The sequence below is a fragment of the Juglans regia genome, chromosome 10, assembly GCF_001411555.2.
Source record: "Juglans regia cultivar Chandler chromosome 10, Walnut 2.0, whole genome shotgun sequence".
Taxonomy (NCBI): domain Eukaryota; kingdom Viridiplantae; phylum Streptophyta; class Magnoliopsida; order Fagales; family Juglandaceae; genus Juglans; species Juglans regia.
In genome coordinates this window covers 30,691,202-30,717,684 of record NC_049910.1, presented here as the reverse complement: position 1 = coordinate 30,717,684, position 26,483 = coordinate 30,691,202, and the positions used below count along the sequence as shown (strand labels likewise).

The 26,483-nt window shown below is 36.6% G+C and overlaps 2 protein-coding genes across 2 annotated transcripts; both read right to left on the bottom strand.

Moving 5' to 3' along the window:
- Positions 1-9,525: 9,525 nt before the first annotated feature.
- Positions 9,526-13,277, bottom strand: LOC109014779. The gene is made up of 5 exons (XM_035695236.1): positions 12,845-13,277; positions 12,517-12,798; positions 12,165-12,413; positions 9,700-9,796; positions 9,526-9,532 (listed from the first exon to the last, which is right to left on the bottom strand). The coding sequence occupies exons 1-5, from the start codon at positions 13,275-13,277 to the stop codon at positions 9,526-9,528; spliced, it is 1,068 nt and encodes a 355-aa protein (XP_035551129.1).
- Positions 13,278-17,713: 4,436 nt separating this feature from the next.
- LOC108991404 (putative ABC transporter B family member 8) lies at positions 17,714-25,967 on the bottom strand. Its single transcript, XM_018965642.2, has 9 exons — positions 25,605-25,967; positions 25,451-25,505; positions 24,878-25,056; positions 24,051-24,508; positions 22,243-22,783; positions 20,614-20,793; positions 19,054-20,343; positions 18,519-18,934; positions 17,714-18,413 (listed from the first exon to the last, which is right to left on the bottom strand). Exons 1-9 carry the CDS (start codon positions 25,851-25,853, stop codon positions 18,044-18,046), a joined length of 3,738 nt encoding a protein of 1,245 aa, XP_018821187.2. The 5' UTR covers positions 25,854-25,967; the 3' UTR covers positions 17,714-18,043.
- Positions 25,968-26,483: the final 516 nt, after the last annotated feature.

Here is a 26,483-nt window from a genome sequence, read left to right as displayed (position 1 = left end):
GATTTTGTTGTCATTTTTTTCCTTCAGATTTTGTGTGCTGGGAAGAACCCAAAACCCTACTTTTATTAATTACAAAAATACTTATGTTTAGCTTATTTTCACAAAATTTTTCATCTTATATTATCATTATAATTTTTTTAAATTTTTACATAAAATATAATAAATAAATTAATTTTTTTAAATTAAAAAAAAATAATATTAAAAAATATATTCTAATAATATTTTATTCAACTTTAAATTTTTATTTCAATTTATTTTATTTTATCTGTATTTGTAAAAATTAATGAGGGCTTAACTCGTAATAAAAGTATTTTTTACATCTTTAACATGTGTATACTACAGTGGATAATGGGTTTCTAGACCTTCCTCAGCACTGCTCATAATTGTAGTCTTGAAGTTGAGAAATAATTGAAGAAAGAAAATCACACCACACGCTGGTTTTCTGAGGAAACAAGACCTCCAAGAACTGCAATTGGTATTATTTCTCAATGGCAAATTGCCAATTACAAAGGCTTCCCACCTATTCGTTACATCATGGCCCCTAACCAACCTACCCATTAGTCAAGCCCAACAAAGAGCACTTTTATTGGAATAGTCGAAGTTAAATCTAAGTTTTAGTTAATATGAAATGAATTTCGTTTAGGTTATTTTATTTATATTAAATATTTATATTAGATTATTTATTTATTCATTATATAATAATAAAATAATATTAGATAAATTTGATTTTAGTTATTTCATTTATATCAAATCTTTATATTAAATTATCTATTTATTCAGTATATAGTAATAAAATAATATTAATTTTATTTTTTAATTATTAATTTATTTAATTTTATCATATTTTACCATTATATCTATTTATTTAATTTTAATTATCTAATTTATTTAATTTTATTTAGACCTTTTTTTCATTCATAGATTTTAGTAGAAAGAGAAAAAGTCAGAATAGAGATATGAAATAATAGTAAATAATTGATTTGATAGTATTACAATGCACATCAAAATATAACCAAAAATATAAATCTACGGTAGCTGAAGTCTATCTTTTTGGAATTTGCCTAATTCAATGCTATCAATTTTTATGTCCTAATAATTATTTGAAATAATTTTTTAAAATTTACTAATTCATTAAAGATGCTCTAAGCGGCCATAACTATCAAGTTACTTCCCCATATGGGTTAATGAAACCCAATGCATCATTTTTCTATATAAGAAAATGACATAACGTGCAAGTCTTGTGTAAGTCATTTGAAAAAAAAAAATGAAATCATTTAAAAAGACCCACTTCTTTAAAGTGGATCATTATTTTTTCAATGGGCTTGCATGTCCTAAACCTTTATATTCCAGCATTATTCTTAACAATCAGTAAGAATTTAACATCTGTATATATAATTCGTACAAGATATAACTTATCACTTCCACGTATACTACTTATTTCTACAAGTCAAGCTCCCGAAGCTTTAACAAATTATGTTGAGTCGACGATTACAAACTTTGTAGTTCTCAGCTAGCTCCACAATCCACGCCATTGCACAATCTCCACCATAATGGTCTTGAAAATTTACGAATTTATATTTTAGCATTTTAGATTAGATCCAAAAAATCATGTGTGGTGCATTTTTTTTTAACAAATTGTACATTGATGATCTCTATGTGACATAAATTTGTTTTGCTTTGGTTCTTAAGGTTTCCATTTTACTTTGTGCTCTACTTTAAGGCTAGAAAGTTTTCGTGCCTTTCAACGAAACACTAAAACTAAAGTTAATAATAGAGAAATGATATTTGCAGTCTTCGTTGAGTATACGGTTTCCGTGTACTTCTTTTAAAAAAAATGGATAAATCTGTAACTCACATGAAAAAATTATTTTTTTAATGGTGGTCCTCACTTTTTTCAAAGGATGCATGTGGGAACGTCTGCACACTCCAAGATTGTATATAATATTACTCTTAATTATAACATATATACTATAGTACATGATCAATATAGTACTACTTGAGTGAGATGAGAGTCATGTAATTAATATTATATATAACATGATGATCTATTTACTTCACGGTTAGTCATGATATCTCTTGATGAGATGCATGACTTGTTATCTCAAAATTGTCGTGTTACATTTCAAATTTATGAATTGTTGTCACGTACTTGATATGCCCTACCTAGTCATAGTTTTCTTATGTTTCTTTGATTGTTGCCTCTTGGTTAGTGTTACTAAGCGTGACCGTCGTTAGTATATCAAAAACTAACAAATTGTTCCTATATATATATATATATATGTGTGTGTGTGTGTGTGTGTCGTAATACTTTATAATATTTAGAATTCATTAATGCATACTTAAAACACGTGGTTTCCTTCAATTATTTTGCCTGCTTGGCTAATATAATTCTCATCAGTAGTGCTTTAATCACCATGGCCAGTAATTTCAACTTGAAGCAACAGATTGCCAGCTTTAGGACGTCCCTCTTTGTTGAGGTCATTCTCTTCTTTTATTTTTATTTTTCTTTTTATAAAACATATAAAATTATAGAGTACCATGCTGCAAATTACAGCTTATTGCGATATCTATCTATCTATCTTCGTATAAAGATGAGAATTTAATTATTTTATGGCTAATTAATTAATCTCAGTAGTGTTTTTCATCAATTACTCTTGATCATCCATATATATATATATACCAAGTTTTAGATGATCAATCTCATCAGCTATTTAATTTGATATATATATATATATATATTTATATATACTCTGGCATTAATCTCCAGAAACACATACGTTCAAAGTAATTCATGATCAGATTCTGATCAGCAACGGAATGATGTTGGGGAAATCGCATGCATGCAGGGTTTTCTTAATGAACAGTTCATTGAAGTGGAGAAATTGGAGGATGATCGGGACAACCCCGACTTCGTCGAGGGTATTGTCAACTTGTTTCTCAGTCAGGCCCCAGATGAAATAACTTGCATTGAACAAGCATTGTAAGTGATCGTACGCATATCTATATCTATATCTATATATATATATATATATGAAATTGGTTTGTATTAATTTTCATGCACTACATGAATAATAAAACCTTATTCATTTTGTTTATTTCTTTGAAAAATAGTCACAATTAACTGCATGCACCTTCAAATTCCCTATTTAGGCTTTAATTGATCATTAGCTGGAAATTATTAATGATTAAAATTATAACATTGGGCTACGTTTTTTCAACATATATTTATAGGGAGGAAACCCCGCTTGATCTCGTTGAGCTGAATAGGTGTATTTATAAGTTCAAAGGCAGTATTGTCAGGTATTTATTTTCCTATTGATCTTTATATATATATATAGTTGCAACTCTGTTTGAAGCACACATTAATTCTCCATCCACACCTCGACAAGATTTAATTTAAAAAAAAATTAAAAATTAAAAATTATATTCTTTTACAAATTAAATCCATCCATCATGTCAACATGCATGCATGCAGTCATAATATTAATGCAGAGTATATATACTTGCAAATCATGTAATTATTCTTCTCTTCTGATCATCTTTTGAATTTTTTTATTGTATTTTCTAATTATAATTATGATTATATTGGGAAAAATTCATCACTGGTATCTGCAGCATTGGTGCTGAGAGGGTGGACGCAGAAATTGTTAAAATGTTGGCTTGTTTGAGGGAAGATGCCATTGACATTGGAGGGTAATGTTTATATATGTTTTCAATACTACTAGTACTACTACTTTTTCGACTGACTTTTTATTTAATTTCCTTTCTTTCATATCATGATTTAGAGTAAATATATGCAAAAATGATCATTATATATATATATATATATATATGTGTGTGTGTGTGCGCGCGCGCATGCAGGGTTAGGGCTGCACTCTCACGGGTGAAAGAAGAGTTTTCCATGCTGAAGTATAAGCTGGACGCCTATATAGGGGTTTGATCTCTCTTTCTCTCTCGCTATCACATGGAGCCAAAACTAGTTTTCATGGCTTGGTTGGGCGTACTTGCAGATAAATGATGAACATGAGTGTCAAATGTTGATTTGTTTTCTGGTGATTTTGCAGCTTTTGCGACCTAAAGATCTACCTTCCGAGTCGGCTGACTCTAACTCCCCAAAAAATGAAGGAACGTCGACAAGCGGAGACAAGGAAGAAGTTGGATCAAAGCCGTCGGCAGATTAATTACCATTTTTATATATAGAAGAAGTTCCAGTTACTTACAGTATTAATTAATTATTAGTGAATAAAAGTCAGGTGCTTTTCCTGCGTCTTATCATGTACTGTGGTGATCTGCAGCTGCTGATCTACTTAATTTGATCTTCTTTTTTCATATATTGTAATGGGAATTTGTCATGTCCGTCATGTCTTAAGGAAATTATCCCGATCCATCCACTGTAATAAAAGGTTACCTTTGTCAAGGAAACCCATTTATATTATATGTTGTTTTATTTTGAATATTATCTCTCTAATATTAATCTCTGATCGTTAGCTTGCATTAATATTAGAAAAATAAAAAAAAGAGCAATAATAAAAATAATAATAATAATGGGAGTCTTTTTGGGAGAATAAGTATTGGGGTAGATCATCATGAGATCAGCTAATTTGTTTATTTCTATAGCCACCAAAACATAGTTTATTAATGGAGAACAAAGAATCTTTACATGACTAGGGATACTTGGATGGTTTATATATATATATATATATATATATATATATATATATATAGTTTTTAATGTAGATGTCCTGGCGCACTTTGAACTGCCTATACAATACCAATTAGGCTCTTGTAGTTGGATGCTTATCCCTAAAGTTAAAGCAGGCCTTCGGATGTGAGTGGACTTTGCATTTCACCTGGCCTACTCTACTCAGAGTCATTAATTGGGATATTAACATTTGAGAAATCGTGAGAGAGATCACCCTCTAAAGTGCATGTGGTCTATAATATTTATCGTTGTTTGTGTAAATTTTTAGAATAACACGAATTGCCCAAAAAATGATATAGGGTCTAGTACTTTATGTGTTAATTATCTTTTGTATAACATGGGCAAAGGGTGAGGTTGCCCTCCCCCCTTCCAACGCAGCACCGCCCACCCATGGATGTGACACAATTGGGAAAAAAAAAAAATACAACAAAAAATCCTAAAGTACTACTAAAAAAATTATTCGCAAATCGCAAACAAATCAATCAATTAGAGAGAGAGAGGGGAAGAAGAAGAGGACGTTGAGGAGGGAGAGGGCAAGAAGAGGATGTGAGAGGGAGAGAGGCTTTGAGAGTGAGAGAAGAACTAAGAGAGAGAGAGAGAGAGAGAGAGAGGGGGAAGAGAGACGAACCGGGGGGAGGGGGGGGGGGAAGAGAGACGATTTATTCTTTGAAAAATCGTTACCAAAACGACATGTATATATATTATATATATAATTATATTTTTTTTGGCTAAGTTTAAGCCTAGCCAGGACTGTGGGGTGTGGGTTTGGGCCTAGACTGTCCCCCAACCCTGCATGGTGAGGGCGGGGATGCCTGTGCCGCCCAGGCGGAGTCAGGTGTTAGAACCCCTAGGAAAGTGGCCCCGGGCCATACCTCGACACTGCCATTGACATGCCAAGATAGCCCCCTGACATGTCAAGGCAAGCCCTTGACACTATCGTTGACATGCTAGGATAGCCTCACTGACACGCCCCAAGGCAGCCCAGCAGGCATGCTATGCCACCAGCTTTGACATGCCCTTGACAGCCCTAGTGCCCAGCCCTTGACTACCCCTAGAGGCCAGCAGGCATGCCACAACACTAGCCCTTACATGCCCTTGACAGCCCCCAGCGCCCAGCAGGCATGCCATGGCCAGAGCCATGACATGCCTTTGATAGCCCTCAGTAGCCACAACAACATGCCAGCGAGATTAGTGGCATGCCTCAGCAGGCATGCCATCCAGTGTATGGCTCCAGCTCGTGCCTTGCAGGAGAGGTCAGTGGCATGCCTAGTGGGCATGCCATCCAGCGCATGGCACCAACCCATGCCTTATAGCATCAACGCCCAGGCAGCCTGCCTGGGCCATGCTGAGCCAGCGCACGGCACCACGCCTTGCCCACCAGTAGGCCAATGTATGGCACTATGCCATGCCAATCAGTAGGCCACGCACAGCGCCACGCCCTGCCTACCAGCAGGCCAAAGCATGGCACCATGCCATGCCCATCAGCATGCCACACAGGACACCAAGTCGTGCCCACCATCAGACATGAGCCAGACAAGCCCAACCGTGGGCCATGATGCACACTAGACCATCCATGGGCCAATGCATGTCACGGGCCACATTGGCTATGCAAGACCATGCTATTTTATTATCTTTATTTATTTTATTTAATTATATTTCAAAGGACCTATTGGGAGTTTCCACTTTGTAATCTCTATAAATAGGACTCTTAGTCATTTAGTTTACATCTTTTGACAATTTTCCTAGAGTACGACTACATTATTTTTGAGATCATATTTTCGATACTTATGCACTTGGGCTACTTTTGTGAAATTCATGAATTCTAAGAAGAGAATCATCACCTTGCAATTTGTGAGTATGTGTGATTCATTTTATTCAATATATGAGGTTTCCTTTCAACTTTGTGCAATTCATGAATTGAAGTTGATTTGTTTATCAATTGTGTTCATTCAAAGTTCTTGAGTGTTCATATATTTTCTATTGTGTTCATACACTTTCTTGCACAATTCTCACCTCCCAAATACCTCCATACGCCTACATAGTGCCATCCATACTTTCCATATTCGGCTATACCCCAAATTGCCCTTCTTCCATTCTCCAATTGTCCTAGCCGAATTCCCCCACTTACCATATAAGGATTCCTACACTTTTGGAATCCTAATTCCCTTCCATATCCATAGACCTTGATCTTATGTGATTGGTCATACCTACCATATTTAATCCCTTAATTCTAGGAATCATCCTAATTTATTCAACCACTCAATCAATCCATTCCTTCTTACCATAGCCGAAATACACATCCTAAATTGCCTCCCACAATTTGGCAAACCATCTTCCATCCAAAATCTAGCCTCACTCATCATCCAAACCCTAATCACATCACAAGTAGCGCCAACTCCAAGAGTCTCCACTCTAGCCATGCCTCACTACTCAAGTGCTTGAGTTAATCACTTAGATTACCTTTTCATCACCATCATACACTATTTCATCACTAAACACCAAACCTCCATTAACCTAGGGACCCATCATTGCCACGTTTTGTTCAAGGCCAAGCAAGAGGGCTAACCACTTTGGTCATCACAAGGAGAATAAAAAAGAGAAGAACATAGTGTTTAGGGACTATACCGAGGTCCCTAACACTGGGGCAATGGACGAGGGGTGGCGGGGGGCGTTCCCCACCGCCTACTCCTAGTATAAAGCTCTTGATCAATTCGAATAAAAAGTTTAGAGTATCTTTTTTCCTTATTTGAATTATTCAGTCCAATATGGATTGAAACGCCGATTTCATATAAGTAATTAGCACAAATAGAAAGAGAAGTTGAGAAGAAAAAAAAATGACAAAGAAGTGTGACCCTCTAGTAAGGAAAGAAACCTCATTCTGGTGCATGTGGGAGGCAAGATATGCATGACAATGTATTGCTAAGCAGTTAAGGAGAAATGTATAGAGAAAAAGAAAAGACATAACACATAAAGTATTGACATTTAGGAGATCTAGGCTAGAGCTTTGCAAAACAATTTTTCTAACATGAATGAAAAGGGGCTATAAGCCCAGAGTAAAACTAGGGAGCAACCACTGTAGCAGTGCACACATTGCACACCTTACGTGGCTGTTTTTCTTTTTTTTTCTTTTTTTTTTACAAAACACACGTTTTGTTTTGGTCGGTGCACACAGTGAACCATGTCACCCAGAACTAGAAGACAATCTTTACAACGCACCAAAGTAGCATGTAGGAACCATTTTTGTTCATAAAGAGTCGAGGAAATGAAAATAAACAATCGAACAAATGCAGACATGAAGGATTTGTAACATAAACCTCTCAACATTGTAATCATCGCTCATTCCAATCTAAGTATGGCTTCTATCTCAAGCATTTTCTCCTCTTTCCCAACTATCAAGTCCCAAAAACCTCTCCTCAAACCCACGAATGCTCTCCGTTGAGACTCGTTCACATTCCCCACCCGTTCATCCGCTTCTGCTAGATTTTTCTCTCCTCTGCCAACAACAACACCCTGGCCTCCTACTTCCAAGCCCTCACCCAGCTCCCTCACCTCGTCGGAACCAAAGCTTCCGTCTACACCACCCATTACGTCCTCTCCCACTTCAAGGACCTCGGACTCGAAACTCGCACTTGTTGGTTTTAAACAATGGAATCAAAAACAGAGGAAAACAGAGAAATCACTTGAGAAACCTCAACCCTTTTAGTTCACGGATTGATACTATGGTTCTGCTATTCATCTTCCATTGATCATGCTTTTATAAGCTTACATAGAGACTCACAAAATTCATTTAAAACAGAAATACAACTTCCAACACAGACTAATAATAAGAAAGCTTAATATAGTAAATAGAAATATGAAGAGTTTCTAGGAAATAAACATCACAATAACTGATCTTCAATACTCCTCCTTGATGTGATTTCCAGTTACACCAAGCTGTGATCTGAGAAACTGAAACTTGTCTCTTGGGAGTGCCTTTGTGAATATATCAGCAAGTTGTTCTTCTGATCTACAAAACTTCAAAGCAATTTCACCATTTGATTCAACTTCACGCAAGAAATGATATTTAATTGCAATATGTTTAGTTCTACAATGTTTGACTGGATTTTTGGCAATTGCAATTGCGGATTTGTTATCACAGAAAATTTCAGTAGATTCCAACTGTTTCTCCCCCATGTCTTCAAGTATTCTTCTCAACCAAATGACTTGGTTTGCACAACTTGCAGTTGCCACATACTCTGCTTCAGCAGTTGATTGTGCCACATTGCCTTGCTTTTTCGAACTCCAAGAAAACATAGCAGATCCTAGACTAAAACAATAACCTGAAGTGCTCCTCAAATCATCACATGAACCTGCCCAATCACTGTCTGTAAATCCCACCAGCTTTGTATTTGAAGTTTTCTTATACCAAATACCAAAGCTGATAGTTCCCTGCAAGTATCTCAAAATTCTCTTGGCTGTTCCAAGATGTAATTGTCTAGGATATTGCATGAATCTTGAAAGTAAACTAGTGGCATACAAGATATCAGGTCTGGTGTTACACAAATACAACAAACTTCCTACCAAACTTCTATAAATCGAAGCATCCACCTTATTTCCACCATCTTCCTTTTTTAATTTCTCATTAGGAATTAATGGAGTTGCCACAGGTTTACAGCCTAACATATTGAATCTTCTTAAGAGATCTTCAGTGTACTTCCTCTGGGAACAGAAGATTCCTTCAGCTTCTTGACTTATTTCCATACCTAGGAAATAATGCATATTTCCTAAATCTCATCTCAAAACTTGCCATCATTTATTTTTAAAATTTTTCAATTTTTCCAACATTACTTCCTGTAAAAACCAGATCATCCACATAAAGAGATACAATGATCAAATCATTACTATTTTGAGACTTTACATACAAGGTAGGTTCACTCTTGCTCCTCTTGAAGCCTTGCTCAATAAAATATTGATCGATTCTCCCATACTAGGCCCTTGGTGCCTGTTTTAATCCATACAAGGCCTTTTTCAGTTTATAGACTTTGCCTTCTTCTTTCTCGAACCCCTCGGGTTGATCCACAAAAACTTCTTCTTCCAACACCCCATTTAGGAATGCTGATTTCACATCCAAATGCAAAACTTTCCAACCCTTTTGAGCAGCAAGTAGGGGTGTAAATTTAAACCGGGAAACCGGAAAACCGGTCCGGACCGGACCGAACCGGACCGGTTGGTCCGGTTTTGAACCGGTCCGGTCCGGAACCGGTTCTTATTTTATGAAAACTGGCCGGTTCCGGTCCGGTTCCGGTTCCGTAGTTTTCGGGACCGGACCGGACCGAACCGGACCGGTTGGAAAAAAAATATAAAAATTAATTTTATATATTATACAAAATATTTATATATATAATATATAATTATATGTTAAATTTTTATTTATAATATATATAATTATATATCATATATGAAAAATTTTCATATTATAATTTATAAATAATAACATAAAATGTTTATCTTAAATATGAATATTTGTAATTTATTTGATCATATGTTATTAATATAATTATATATAAGATAATGTTGTTATAATTTATAAAATAAAAGTTTAATCTTAAAGATGAAAATTTAATTGATCATATGCTTTAAGCATAATATATATATTAAATTATTGATAACATTTTATAATAAGAATTAATACTTTATTATATATTTTTTACATTTAAAAAAAACCGGACCGGACCGGACCGGACCGGAAACGGGTAAAACCGGAGGTACCGGTTTAGGAGGGTAATCGGGACGTAATCGGTTTTGAAAAATACAAAACCGGTACATACCGGTTCGGTCCTAAATTTTATCCAAAACCGGACCGGTTACACCCCTAGCAGCAAGTGAAACTAAGGCTCTAATGGTCTCCATCCTTGCAACAGGAGCAAAAGTTTCATTGTAATCTATTCCATGTTGTTGCACATACCCCTTGACAACCAACCTTGCTTTATGCTTCAAAATAGAGCCATCCGAATTTAATTTAGTCTTATAAATCCATTTTACTCCAATAACTTCTTTATTTGCTGGTAAAGAAACCCACTCCCAAGTTTCATTTTTCTCTATCATTTTAATTTCTTCTCTCATAGCTCTCTGCCAAACTTCCTCCTTTGAAGCTGCTGCAAAGCTATTTGGCTCAAGTGTAGCATAATTACAATGCTTGTATACTTCACTAAGAAGTCTTGTTCTTCACTATCATCAGAGAATACTTGAGTAGCTATAGGACTTTCTGTGTGAGTTTGCTGAATATGACTTGTTTCTGCTTCAGCTTCTTCTCCTTCTTCTATTCATGACTCAATTGGTACCTCTACACTTTGTTTAGTCACTTTGTCAGCTTCCCAATCCCAAGATGCATTTTCATTAAACCTTACATCACGGCTTACAACCAGTTTTCTTGTTTTCAAGTTGAAAATTCGAAAACCTTTTGAAATGTTGCTGTATCCCACAAATATCCCTATTTCTGCTTTCTTTTCCAGCTTAGTTCTTTTTTGAGATGGAACATGAATATAACAAATACAACCAAACACCCTTAAGAAACTTGCAGAGGGTTTAATTCTACTCCAAGCTTCATAAGGTGTCTAACTTTCAACTGCTTTTGTAGGCACGCGATTGAGCAAGAACACAGCAGTGTTCATTGCTTCACCCCAAAATTCTTGGGGTAATTTTTTTTCAAGTAACATGCATCTTGCCATTTTCATGACTGTCCTATTCTTTCTCTCGGACACTCCATTTTGTTGTGGAGAATAGGCCACAGATAGCTGTTGTTCTATCCCCTCAGCTTCACAAAATTTTTCAAATTCTTTGGAGTTATATTCACTGCCTCTATCACTCCTTAATGATATGATTTTATGGCCAGACCGCTTCTCAACTAGCAGTTTGAACTTCTTGAAAACTCCAAAAATTTCAGATTTTTCATGAAGAAAATAAACCCAAATCATTCTAGTAAAATCATCTATGAAAAGAATGAAATGCCTGCTTTGATTGAGAGTTGAAGTCCTCATTGGTCCACATACATCAGTATGAATCAGCTGTAATTTTTCTTTAGCTCTCCAATTGCTTTCTGAAGGGAATGGCAGTTTGTGTTGCTTTCCAACCATGCACCCTTCACATACTTCAGTTTCTTTTTCCAGGAGAGGTAAGTCTCTCATCATCCCCTTCTGATTCAATAATCTCAAAGAATTGAGATTGTAATGCCCAAATCTTTGGTGCCATAACATTGTCTCATCCACAGTTGCCACCATAGCCTTAGGAAAGCTCCATTGAATGGGAAAATTTCTGCTTCTCCCCATTTTTACCTCAGCCAATCCCATTTTATTTTTTTCATCATAAATTTTGCACAAATCATTCTCAAAACACAAGGAATAACCATTTTCCATCATTTGGCCGACACTTAACAAATTTTGATCAAGAGAAGGAACAAGTAATACATCTTTAATAAACTTAGTACCTTTCTTTGTTGAGATGGCCACTGTGCCTTTTCCTCTAGATTCAACAAGTTCTCCATTTCCCATCTTGACTTTGGCTTTAATAGAGGTGTCTAGATCAGTGAAAATAGCCTCATCAGTTGCCATGTGATTGCTACATCCACTGTCTATGAACCATATATTCTCTTCTTGAGTGAGAGCTTGACATGCAAAAAATAAATGCTCATTCTCCTTTTTCTTCTGAATAGTTAGCTTGTTGATTGTTCTTGTATCTGCAATCCTTTTCCATATGCCCAATTTTTTTACAATTCCAACATTGTGGCTTCCCGGCATGATAACAATTTTTTTCTAAATGGTTTGTCTTCTTGCAGATACCACAAGGAGGAAATTCGCCCATTTTCCCTTTCATCTTGTTTTCCATTTGAACTTGATCAGAATTCTTGTAATCCTTTTGAGGCTTCTTTTTATAATCTTTTGCTTTTTTGTTTTTCAGATTCACTCTTGATTGAAATGCATGCTCCAAAGAACCATCATTCCTTCTAGCTAATCTTTGCTCATGGGCTTGAAGGGAACGCATCAACTCAGTAACTGACAAAGTTTGCAAGTCCTTTGACTCTTCAATAGCTGCTACTACATGATCATACTTCTCGGGGTAAACTAATCAGAATCTTTTGAACAATTCTTTGATCAGTCACCTCTTCACCTTGGGCACGCATCTGATCAACTAATTCAATTAATCTGGAATCATATTCTTTTACTGCTTCAGATTCCTTCATTTTTAAATTTTCAAACTCTCTTCTAAAGCCTTGAAGTTTGATAAGTTTTACCTTAGTATTTCCTTGAAATTCTGCCTGCAGAATCTCCCATGCTGCCTTTGAAGTTTCAGCCCTCATCAATCTTGGAAAGATTGATTCAGACACAGCCTGTTGTAGGATGAACAATGCCTTTGCATCTTTGGTAGTTTCTTGCTTGGATTGAGTTGAATCCGAAACTCCTACTGCTGGAACTGTCAACCCCCTTTCCACTACATCCCACAAATCTTGAGAGATGAAAAAAGTTTTCATTTTGATGCTCCAATAATCATAATTTTCATCACTGAAAATAGGAACAGATGTTGATGCTCCAAAGGTAGCCATTTTCGACCCTCAGATGAACCTGGTTAGCTCTGATGCCAATTGTTGGTTTTAAACAATGGAATCAAAAACAGAGGAAAACAGAGAAATCACTTGAGAAACCTCAACCCTTTTAGTTCACGGATTGATACTATGGTTCTGCTATTCATCTTCCACTGATCATGCATTTATAAGCTTACATAGAGACTCACAAAATTCATTTAAAACAAAAATACAACTTCCAACACAGACTAATAATAAGAAAGCTTAATATAGTAAAATAGAAATATGAAGAGTTTCTAGGAAATAAACATCACAATAACTGATCTTCAATAGCATTGCCCAGTACAAGACCCTCCTCTCCTATCTTGCTCACTCCTCCCTTTCAAAGCATTTTATCAACGACACTGTCCTTCGCCTGCCCTTGACGGGGGTCGGGTGGGTGGGTGGGCGGGGGGAGGGGAGGTGTAACACCCAGACCAAATGTTAGCACACGACCATAAAGAAGCTCTGACGCTAAAGAAAAACCACTCGACTCTTATTTTAGTTATTTATTTTTAAATTTATTTATTTGTTATTACTATCATTTTATCTTCTTGGTTCTTTCATTATTATTTTTTATTTATTAATTTCTTCTTCCTCTCTTCTCTCTTCCGCCAATGGTTTCTCCCTCCCAGTTACCCACGTCCTAATCTCTCTCAACTGCTCTCCTTCATCCCATCCTTTTATCTCTCTCCCTCTTGTGTGTAGGCTAGCATAGTTGTCGTTGCCTTCACGCCCTCTCTCTTTATCTATCTAACTTCTCCGCATCACGTCGCAAGGCACCTAGAAACGCCACCATCCAACCACTACGGGACAGCCTCCATGGCCCGGCACCTTCGTGTCCTCATATAGGAACCAATCGCTATGCGCAGTTCAACAGTCGGCAACAAGCAGCAATTTTTGCACTGCTGCCCTTTACGTTCAGGAAGCAATAGACAAGCCACCTCAACGTGCACTCAAGCCTTCATCAATCCTTTCCGACGCCTCAACCTTGCATCAAGAACCCCACGGCAACGAAGCTTCGTCGCACCCAACCAACCATCACCAACATTCGTGGGAAGCAGAGACCGAAATTGCTCTGGTTTAAGCCCATAAAACATAGCAACGCCACAACCTGGAGTCGTCGTGAGCCACCATCGCAGCACCTTCACCCCTCTCGACTACTCCCTGTCGGCATGGTCTTCATGCTCTCTCCCTCACTCTGAACTCCACCGCTTGCCATGGAGGAGTCTGCCGTGATTGTTTCTCGCCAGCCCAGCCCCTGCACCTTCACGTGTTCCCTGCTCTCCCTCGGTGAGTATTTTTCTTTTCCTGTTGTGGTGTGATCTCTCTCTTTCTCTCTCTCTCTCTCTCACGTCTTTCTCTCACACTCTCCCTCTCTTTGTGCCCTGCCTCCACATCCAGTTGCGCCACTGTCGACATCCACCCATTGCCGCTCCAATTCGTTGTTGCGAGTTTTACCTCACGGTGAGCTTGGTTCCATCGCATGGTAGGGTTACGTTTTATTCCCATAAATCTACCCATGCATTTTATCATGTTTCCTAAAATATCCCTGTTATTTGGCAGGTTCTATTCTGGTGTCATTGTTTATCTATTATACTTATTTTGTGAAGGCTGTGTTTTGGCATAAGATTGTATAAAGAAATTATTTAAATTATATTATGTTAATCCCTTGTCGTATAGCATTTGGAAAGCATGCTGAAGAAATTGTTTTAAGTATAATTATATTACTTTCAATTGTAAATAAAAAGATTTTTTTTCAATTTTATTAAATGAGTTTCCAACTTGTTTTATTATTTGAATTTGATATAAGTATATTATTAAGTTGTAAATTAGAAGTACTTAATCTGTTTTTTCTAAACACTGAGCCGATTATATGATACAAGTCCTTAGGTTTTTAAATTAGATATGATTCATAATATTTTATGAATTCCTATTGCTTAAGAAATTTATGAATCTCCTACTACATTATATGTTGACAGTATTAAATTATCGCGTTTGTTATAGTTTATAGAGATATGAGTTTTAAATATGACTAAGCTAATTTTTGAAATGAATCTAAGTTGTTTTGCCATATTTGATAAAATTATTTTATAAAATTTTAAGACTATTTTTTTAATGATAATATAGTTATTAGATTTCTGATAACTAAATAGTTGTCAAAACTATTTCCTTAGTATGAATTTTAAGTAAACGGAGAGTTTTAGCAAGTCCTTTTAGAAATTTAGTAACGCTTAGTGTTTTGTATAGGTTATGATGGACATTCATTCAGCGTGATTGTGGAAAGATTCAGAATAGTACTTAAGAAGTCCAGGTAAGCGGGGTTCATATACTAGTTTTGCATAAAAGAAATGAAATGAGGTCGACTTTAAAAATATGCATGTTTGTTTGAAAAGAAATATGAAAACGACCTCAAATGTTTGTTCTGCATATGCATAAATTCTATATAAGAGAAATTATTTTCTGTCATGACTGGTGTAGACATGAGCTGATTTTGCACATTTTGTTCTGAACTATGCAAAAGGAGCGAATATGAAAAATCTAAAAGTTTTTGTTATAAATAAATGAAGATGTTTTGGATTCTGTTTATTTCGAACATGTGAAATGATCTGGAGCTATTCAGTATTTTGTTTTGATATGATGTGTCATCTGAAAACCTTGGCATGAGTTCTGATTCTGTATTTGAATGTGATCTGGTTTCGATGATGTTCCGTTCTGTTCCTGTTAAGGCCCAGCCACGGGTATAATGATGGTTTATAACCCTACCACGGGGGTGAAACATGGAATACGACCCAGCCACAGGTATAATGGTGGTTTATAACCCTACTACGAGGGTTAAACATGGTATTTGTCCCGATGTGATGCTATGAGATGATATGAATATAATGTTTCAGTTTGGAAATGCCAAAGGATTTTCTTTTTGAGAACAAGTTTGTTTTTCTGAAAATTTCGCTCTGATGTTTTGTATCAAGTTTTGTTTATGCATTCCGAAAGTAAAAATGTTGTTTATGCATTCTGAAAGAAAATGTTTTGTTCTGCATATCGAACGTTATAACTGCTCATGTTTACATGCTAGTATATGTTCTCTGCTTACTGAGTTGTTGATAACTTATCCCTTATCTCCACAATATTTTTCAGATATTATGATGGTTCAGCTGAGGATCAAGATTATGATGCATTGGGTGAGATGATTTAAGTGGTGGTTCAAGCATAGGAAGTTTTGATGAGTATTGTCAATTTTTATTAAGAAGTTTTATTGTGTTATAATGACTTGGCATTTTGGAAAATTGGTTATATTGAGGAAATTAGATTTAATCGAATTTTCTATATGATATTGAGAATTTGGAGTATATTTTTATATTGTTGAAATGTGAGTTTAAGTGTTAGGAAGTAACTCTCCGACCCGTGCGGGACCGGGGTGTTACAGGAGGGGAGAGGATGCACAAGACACGGGGGGTGGGGGAGAGGATAGGTGAGACGAAGGGGTGGGGGGAGAGTGTAAATGGAAGGAATGCGGGCTGGGGATGGGGAGAGGAGGTCTACTGGAAGATTCAAATAGGTAAAATCTGAGCGACGCGTGCATTTTGTTGTAGGGAGAAATTAGTAATTTTGCTAGTGGCTGCTGCCAAATAATGGTTGCTCCCCACATTTTTTTCATAAGGCCAATATCAGAGTGACACTACCCATATATACCAAATACTTGTACCTGAACTTAGCCCTTGGTTTAGGGGTTTTGATATACGAGTAGCTAGGCTTTCAATCTCAAACACTAAGGACAAGACTCACTTATGAAAGCCATTCATTTCCTAATTTTGGACCATGTGACTGTTGCAGGCAGATGCAATATATAGGCCGAGGGCTACAGCCTCTCAGTATTCCAATTCAGATTCTCTCTAATTATCTAATCAAATTTAGTGATTCAGTATAAAGAAAGATAGACACATCATTAAACATTGTAGCACTCACACAATCTGTCTCTCTCTCTCTCTCTAGAATTATACCATCCAATATGGCCTTGCAAATTAAAGAGAGATCTGATCTATTCCCGTAATCCTATATTATATGTTTGTCATTTTTGGATCATTTAAGATTTTTTTCCCAAACTTTATTAGCATGATTAATTGTTTTGTTTGTTTGCTTTTTACCTTATCTAACTTAATTCATTTGTTTTTCTTTTTTGGCAAGTGATAGAAAAAGGCCTAATTCCATAATAGCAACAAGTTCATCATGATGTTAATTTTCTTTGGCCTACTGACATTCTGCTCATAATTTTAGTTAAATTTCTATTTCCCCTCTTTTTCCGCAGCTCATTTTTGGTATATTAGATCACTACTAGATCAACATTGATGTGATTCATTAAAAAACAACTTAATACAAAGCTGCAATGAATTATTGAGCTAAGATAATTATTTTATATATTTTTGACCATCCTTAAAAAAAAAAAAAAAAAAAAGATACATCCTGCATGCATGAACGTTTTTACAAACTCCAGCTTAAGCTGGAATATTGCTTTGTTATTGGGAGAGTTGGTCTGTACCTTAGCCTCTTAACACTACCATAAAATTGGCTGTATCCAGCCATATGATATGTACATTGGGCATTAAGGTAGAGTACTGGTGCACTGTTAAGGCTAGACTTCCCACCCAAAAGCCAGCCATGCTCAAGCTGGGTGCCATTGCCTTACTCTTGAAGCAAGCAGCATGCATGCACTAATAAAATACAGTACCAACAGTACTACACCATTTTTTTCAAGTGCAGGTTGGACCCAAATTTTGAAGGCTGGCGAGACTAAAGAAGGCACCACGCTTGCTCTTCAGTTGAGCGTAGGTTCCTTGCTCCACCACCTTCCCATCCGCTACAACCGCGATCGAATCGAGCTTTTTTATGGTGTTAAGCCTATGTGCCACCACAATTGTTGTCCTCCCTACCATGATTCTGTCCAATGCTTCTTGAACAAGTTGCTCAGATTGCACGTCCAGAGCGCTTGTTGCCTCATCTAGTAGCAGAACAGTTGGGTTCCGAATTATAGCTCTTGCTATTGCTATTCTTTGCTTTTGCCCTCCTGACAATTGCACTCCTCTTTCTCCACATTCAGTCTCATACCCTTCTTTCAGTGATCTGCAATGAAGTGATCAATAATATTAGACTAATTACCTCATGATTGTTGTAGTTTGCCAAAAGCCAAATCCCATATATGTTGCTGTCTATCAAGAAAATACTTACGAGATAAACTCATGTGCATTGGCAGCTCTGGCAGCCTCCACCACCTCATTCTCCGGTGCATCGAGCTTCCCGAATACAATGTTGTCACGAATGGTGCCAGAATATATGACTGGCTCTTGGCTAACCAGTGCAGTGTGCCTCCGGTACCAGTGAATATCTAGTTCCCTTATGTCCACCCCATCCACTTTCACTGACCCCCTCTCAACATCATAGAACCTCTGGATCAATCCAATTACTGTTGATTTGCCACACCCACTTCTCCCAACAAGTCCAATGCTCATGCCCGGTTTCACCTCCAGGCAGAATTGACGCAACACTAAGCACTCAGGACGGCTTCGGTATGCAAAATCAACCTTCTTCATCTCTATTCTTCCACTTATTTTCTCCAATTTAGTTCCACGATTGTCACCCCCGTCCTACATGAAAAATGCAGAAGTTAATTAGTTAACTTAACATGGATTTTCTGCAACAGTACTTTTAAGACAGATGTATCGACTGATAAAGAAAGTGACAAGAGTTTGAAGATGAAACTTACATTAATATAGGACCCTTGAATGAGAGACTGGCGGTCAAGAATCTTGAAGACGGATGCAACCGCAGCAGCACCCTTTGCTAAGTCAGAAGTCATGCTCCCTGCTTCTGCTATGACCTTTCCGGTGCTCACCAATATGAAAAATGTCTTGAACACGTCCCCCGCAGATATGACTCCCTTTTCCACAAGTGTACCTCCATACCAAAAATCCAGAGCCCATGACATGAATGTCAAGCACTGAGCAGACCCTATGCCAATCCCAGCTAGCCATGACTTCTTCTGGGCTTCCTTCCTGGGCTCCTCTTGAGCTTCTTCGAACAATTGAAGAACCTTCCCCACGCTTCCAAACGAAGTCACAATTCTATGATTGTAGACTGCTTCCACGGCAATTTGAGTACTTTGGTTTTGTGCCTTGACAAAGTTAGTTGAGATGCTGGAGAGTAAAACTTTACGCGTATAAAAGCATAGAATTGTGAGAGGTTGAACTGCAATCATGACGAGTGCTAGCCTCCAAGCCACAACTAGCCCCATGATCATTGCAATGGATACGGCGGAAGGGGTCTGGACTATTAGAGAAACTCTGTCTGCGACAAGAGATTTAACCATGGAAGCCTCGTTGCTTAATCTCGAACATAAGGCCCCGCTAGTGTTCTGCTCTTCATCAAACCAAGCTGTTTCAAAACTCAATATCTTCTCGAGCATTCTCAATCGGATTCTCTTTGTCAGCTTCTCTCCCATGTAAGCGAAATTATAGTGCTGCAAGAGGTTCATTGAGAGAGAAACCAAGGTAAGTGAAGAGAGAATTAGGGAATATGTACGGATTCTGGCACGCATTTCTTCGTGGCTTTGTGCGAAGAATGCCGCTATCATGCCTCCTATGGTCAGGGCATAGACAGGTTGGACGGCCCCGAAAGCTATAGCTGAAAGACTTCCAATAAGACCATGCTTCCATTCTGGAGCATTCAAAGAGAGAAGTCGGAAAAAGGAAGGTGGGGGGTGAGATATGGGAGGAGGGTCATCGACGCTCAGTGGTGATTTTGGGAACAGTGACGGGCTTGATCTGGCGGTGCTAAGCCGACCAGCGCTGCTTCTTGTTACTGAAGAAACACGAACTTCAGAGCTTTGTTCTTGGTCATCGCAACTGAACTGTCTCTGTAGTTTTGCCAGTTTCGCATAGTGACCATTTTGTCGATTGATGAGGTCGTTATGGGAACCTATTTCAATTATGCAACCCCCACCAAAGACAGCAATGAGGTCTGCATTTCGAACTGTAGAGAGTTTGTGGGCAACCACCTGCAGATCATTGTAATCAACACGTACGAGCGAGTTACTGCATATATATAAATCATGTAAGGCGTGAACACTTAAAAAATGTCGTATCAATTATTAGTGTGGCTGAAAATGATAAGAGGGAGAGTAACAATGCATATCTTTTAATTATTTGACTTTAGCTATCATGATCAAATGAAAAACCAAAAAGATCGAGGAGGTAAGATTCTAAAAGCCAGCCACATGATCGTCATGAATATTATTGAAAGTAGATGATGATGGATCATTAATTACCAGGGTGGTTCTTCCCATAGAAGCTTGATCAAGTGCATTTTGGACCAATGATTCTGATTCGGAGTCAAGAGCACTTGTTGCTTCATCAAGCAGGAGAATGGCAGGGTTCTTGATGATGGCTCTGGCAATAGCAATGCGCTGCTTCTGTCCACCTGATAATAAAGCTCCTCTTTCACCAACCTGCTCCATTTAATTAAGAATACAGTAGTACAATTTGATTAACAAATTATTATTTGTAGGATTCATGTATTCTCTCCATATAAGGTTTCAATGAAAGGCCAAACTACATAATCTATATTTTAAAATGATTAGTCAATGATACAATTGGAGCTCTATTGAAATAGTATAAATAGCAAGATTTCTTCTTTCCAAACAATATAAGATCTGATACATCACCTATATTTATTCTTATCATTTGGGATATCACACTCTGAAAAGACAATATTGATGAGTAAATGAGAATATGAAAATTCATGCAACCTAGCCTAGCTAGTCTAACCTCCTTAATTTGTGAATGTAGTTGAAATATTATATATGAATATTGAGAAAGTGAATTGTTGAAACTATCTAAATAGATATTGATCAATATATATTAGAACATCCTAGATTAGGTTTGATTGGATGAATGTGATGGCATTTATCTCCGAACTTGCTAAGTCATTATATATTTAGTTTGCGCTAGCTGTAGGAAGAATTAGATCAAATGCAATCATGACAGTCTACTTTATTTTATGACATGTGAGAACACTGCATGAACGCAATTTGATTTTGACATCAAGTCTTTGAGAGATCTAGAAACAGGTGAATATATTAACTTGTTTAAGAATATTGAATATAATCATGACAGTTTTTAAAGGCGTGCGCGCATGTTCTAGTTCTGACATTGATTGTATTCTAGGTGGAATGAAATTGAGTTATACATGATCAGATGAATATGGATTGAAAAATTTTAGATATAAACTTCACACTCATTTAAAAATATATATTTTATTATTTTATCTACGTAATGAAAATGATTCTAAACATGTTTGTAAGTAAAATAAGATAAAAAAATAAAATAATATATTTTTAAATAGATATACATGAGAGTGTGAGGTTTATAGATTGCACGGCTCATATAGATTAACATAGATTAATGGGGCAGACGCAGTATCCCCAAATCAGAAAAATATACTAGATTGAAATAATGGGGGAGTAGTCCTATTTATTGCTAGTTCTTTTGTGACTATATATGCAGATGTGAGTACTACCATATATCCTAATATATATATATATATAAATATATATATATATATATATATATATCATATATGATACTAAAAGATCATTAAAAGCACTAAGCAGAGCTTTATGTATCAAAGAGCACAGTTGCTTAAAACTTCCCTATCTAATATATAAGACCAGATTCAAAGTCCCTATATGAGATGAAGGTCATGACTAGCAACTATATCTTACCATTTATCCCCCCACCCCAAAAATATAAAGTCCTAATTGTTATTAATTATTTTAGGTACTGCAAACATATCAATAGCAAACTCCAGATAAAGACATTCTTAATCAGTACTTAAAAATGATTTGAACTTAAAAAATAAGCATATATATTATGATATTTTTCATAACATAACCCACCTTGGTCTCATATCCTTCAGGAAGCTGCCTAATGAAGTTATGAGCATTTGCAGCCATGGCTGCAGCCGTGACTTCTTCCATGGTAGCATCAAGCTTCCCAAACATTATGTTTTCCTTTATTGATGTCCCGAAGAGTGCATGTTCTTGACTAACAAGCCCCATTTTCCCTCTTATCCATTTCAACTGTAGTGACTTTATATCCACCCCATCAAGTCGCACTTCTCCCTCATCTGCATCATAAAACCTTTGCACTAATGCAATTGCTGTGGATTTGCCACTTCCGCTGGCGCCAACAAGAGCAACAGTTTTCCCAGCTTCAACTTTAAGATTGAAATCTTTGAGAACAACTGAATCTGGACGAGAAGGGTATGTGAATTTGACATGCTCGAATTCTAGCTCTCCTCTAATTTTCTCCAATACAACTCCATTTGTATTTTCACCGTCAATTAAAGGTACCCGATTGATCCTATCAAATATTCGTGTAGCAGCTACTGAGGCTTCTGTGAAGTACTTCAAATCTGGAAGTGCCATGCCAAGAGATCTGCATTACATTTACCATGCACATGATTCGCAAATAGCTTTCATCGAATTGATCACAATACATAGAGATGAGATGAAGTACTAAAAATCTTGAAATCAAGTGATATTCCCTTGACAAGCTAGGTAAATATACGGTGATTATAAAAATCAAGTCTTCTGATTTGATTAGATAATATTATCTCTAACAAGTGGCATGCTACACTTATATTGGAAAAAACAAACACACTTTGTCAATTTGTGGGAAATATTATATATGTTTAAGTAGCGAAAGAAACGTCAATATTCTTATAATCACTATTCATTGAAATTTGTACAAAATTGTGAATTTTGTTTAAAACTTAATCTGGATAATGCATGTAAAACTAATAGTGGTTGTTGGAGAAAGTGATGGGAATGGTACTTGTATATGTGCAATAGACTAGTGCGCCATGGTTTGCCCATGAAAGAAAAGATCTTCTCTTTCACAGTTTCACTGTGCGTGGTTTTCTTCTCCGTGCGTCTCATCATCATTTGATCACAGCTTGTCTTGAAATGTATACATTGTTGATTTAGTTAGATCTATTATTACAATGTTGTTATAAGATGCTGATAAGTGCAAGCAATTAATTATTTCAGGCACTGATCATCTCCTGATAGTTTCATAAGTTTGGTATCTTTAATTTCCCCTAGAAATTGGGCATTCTCTTGTTAGATAAGACTCATGATCAGGAGCTTCTACACAGAAAATCCAGCTTCTTAACTTAAGGTGAACATGAATATATATAACTTTTTTTTTATTCGGGGGAAGAGGGTTTCGAACTTCATACCTCCATTTTGGAGGCAGGGGGTTATACATGCCAACCAGGTCACAGGCCTTTCGCAATATATAAACTAATTAATTAAGAAAAAAATGTGGCTTTTTGTGTGGGGGCCGGGATTAAATCTGTGAACTCATCTTCCATGCTTTGTGTGTGGGGGAGGGAAAGCCATCCAAATTAAGACCATTGACAACAAATTAGGTACTCATACTGCTGAAAATGCTGAAAAGTCAAGTTCTAGCTAATAATGTTAGGCATATGCCTCATGCAATATGGCTCAATTAATGAGCCTGTAATGTACGTATAAGTACTTCTCCCTAATTTATTATAATGGGTTGAACAGGATGTGCAAAAATTTATAGTACTAGACCGTAGCTCAGAGAAACCAGAAATTAACAATATGTTTAATTCATGAAAGATCGATGTAATGGAAAAACTGAAGCTAGCAAGTACTGGAATACTCATACGTACAGTCCACTTAATATGAAGGAAATTCCAGCCGCATAGATCCTTCCTCCACTTTCACCTTTGTACATAACCAAATGACTTCCATACCAAGCTAGGAAAGCCCATATTGAGAAAGAAAGACCTGTACTTCCAATGGCAAGTCCTTTCGCAATGCCTTGCTTGATTCCCAGCCTTGTGGTTTTATCCAATGTTGACGAATATTTTTCAACAATTATCCTTTCAGCAGTGAATGAATAAACTGTTTTAATGGAGCTTAGAGCCTGCTCAATAATGGTGTTTGCTTTACTGTATTCCTTGTAAGACTTCTTGGACAAATAGAGAAGATATTTTCCATAGATCAGTCCCGGTATAATAAGCAAGAGTAAAGTTGGGAAAGCTACTAAAGACAGCCTCCAAGAGAAGTAAGTGGCGAATCCAAGGCCTGACAAGAACACTGACGAGTGCATCAAAAATATGGGCACCTGAAATCAAAATTACAAACAGAAAAAAAAAAAAAGAGAGAATATTAATGGTGAAACAAGTTATTTATTTTTCCTTACAATTGATTTTGGATTGAGAAAACAACACATTGACAGGTAGATCTTGGTCATATAGATGTTGAAAGATACATAAAAAGCAAAAAGTTATAAGAAGAAGAAGAAGAAAAAAAAAAGTGCAGGTCAGTCATGTACTAATAATCAGATAATTTCCTTCAAAAGTTCGTATAAGTTCTAAAGGATACAAGAAAAAGTTGGATCACATCTTTTTTTTTAAGAAAGTAGATCTACATATCATGTGATCATCAGTTCTTTATAATTAAGAAAAGCTTCATATTTAAGGAGAATTTTTACCTTTTCACTAAGAACTTCTTGTATGAGAGAAGTATCTTTTGATATGCTATTGATGATCTCTGAAGTAGTTGCTTCTTGTGAATCAAAAAACCCAACTTCTTGTCTGAGAACAGCTTCCAAATACTTGTAACGAATTTTCAGCACCTGTCGCTCACTTGTTTTACTCCAACAATAACCTTCTGCAGACATAATTTCTCAGTTAATCTAGAAGCCATCTTGATCTATCTCTCAAATTATGCAAGGGTTTTGAACGATTCCCCAAAGAAATTCAAGTCTTGATCCTTGTGTTTAAGATGGCAATATTATATTTAAACGATTATTCGTCTCCCTTTTTCCAGACTGGGGCGTTCTAGGGTTTCAGAAAATGACCACGTCTTTTTTTTTTCAGTCTTGTAACTATATATGATGATGATGTCTCCTTATTCCCCTACAAACTTAAATTGAGAGACCTTGTTGACAAGTGGACAGATTTAATTTGAGATAAACATACCAAACACTTATGCATTGTACTCTGAAAGCAAATTGCAAATGAAGGGGGTGGGGAGTACTGAGGGAGAGATGTTTTGAAATTACCCATAAAAGCCACCACCATTACTGCTAATCCCAAGTACACGAAGTATAAACTGCACTGTTAACAAAACCCAAAAGAGGAAATGATGGTCAGCTGTTAGAGAGACAGAGAGACAGAAAGAGATCAGAAGATTGCGCTGATTGTTGACCTACTTACCATTTCAACCTCATCCATGAACTTCCCACGATTTTGTTGTGTCTTTCCATAACCCAAGCTGTTCATGATACGGCTAGCGAAGACGAGCAAGCAGTTTGTAGACATGCCATCCCCAATAGCACCAATCGTACCCAAAAACATCAACAAAATGTCAACCCAATCAGCATACCTGAAAAGCACGGCTACGGAAACTTTTTCCTTCCTTCTCATTACTCCTTTCCCTAACTCATTCTTCTCTGGAGAACTCATTGCTTAAAACCTTCAGTCCAAAAAAAAAAAAAAAGCAATACTCAGAGATGCTAGCTAGTTTAATGTAATTAGGAAGGCTTGAGTACTCTATTTGCAAGAGAAAAATACAGAAGCTTGTGCATTCCAGACTTGACTTGCTCAGAGAGATGGTCTTTATATTAATGTGTAGGGGTTGGCTGGTGTTTCCACTTTCCATGAAGCAACCTTTACATCATAAGCAATATTATGCATGTGGGGCTCATGTTAAAGATATATAGTCTTTTTGTTTTGGTGGTTGTTACTGTCAATAGCATGGGAGGGTTAACCCATTTCCATGTATGACTACGATCAGGATCCATTAATTCCCCTTTTTTTTTTAATTTTTATTTCTGTTCCCTTTTCTTTTTCTTTTCCTTTTGGTTTGTTTACTTGCTGTGATGTGAGATTACTTTACAAAATGTCGTTTCATGTCTGCTTTTTTTTTTTTTTTTAATTAATTATTAAAACGATGCTATTATAAATTAAATATGCATTATCATGTACGCTAGCTAGCTAGGTTTGTTGGCTCTCTTTGCAGCCTGTAGATCGATAATTTCATCCCACTACTGAATAAGCCTGTCGAAGAAACTGGGTTTTCTGCTGATTAATGAG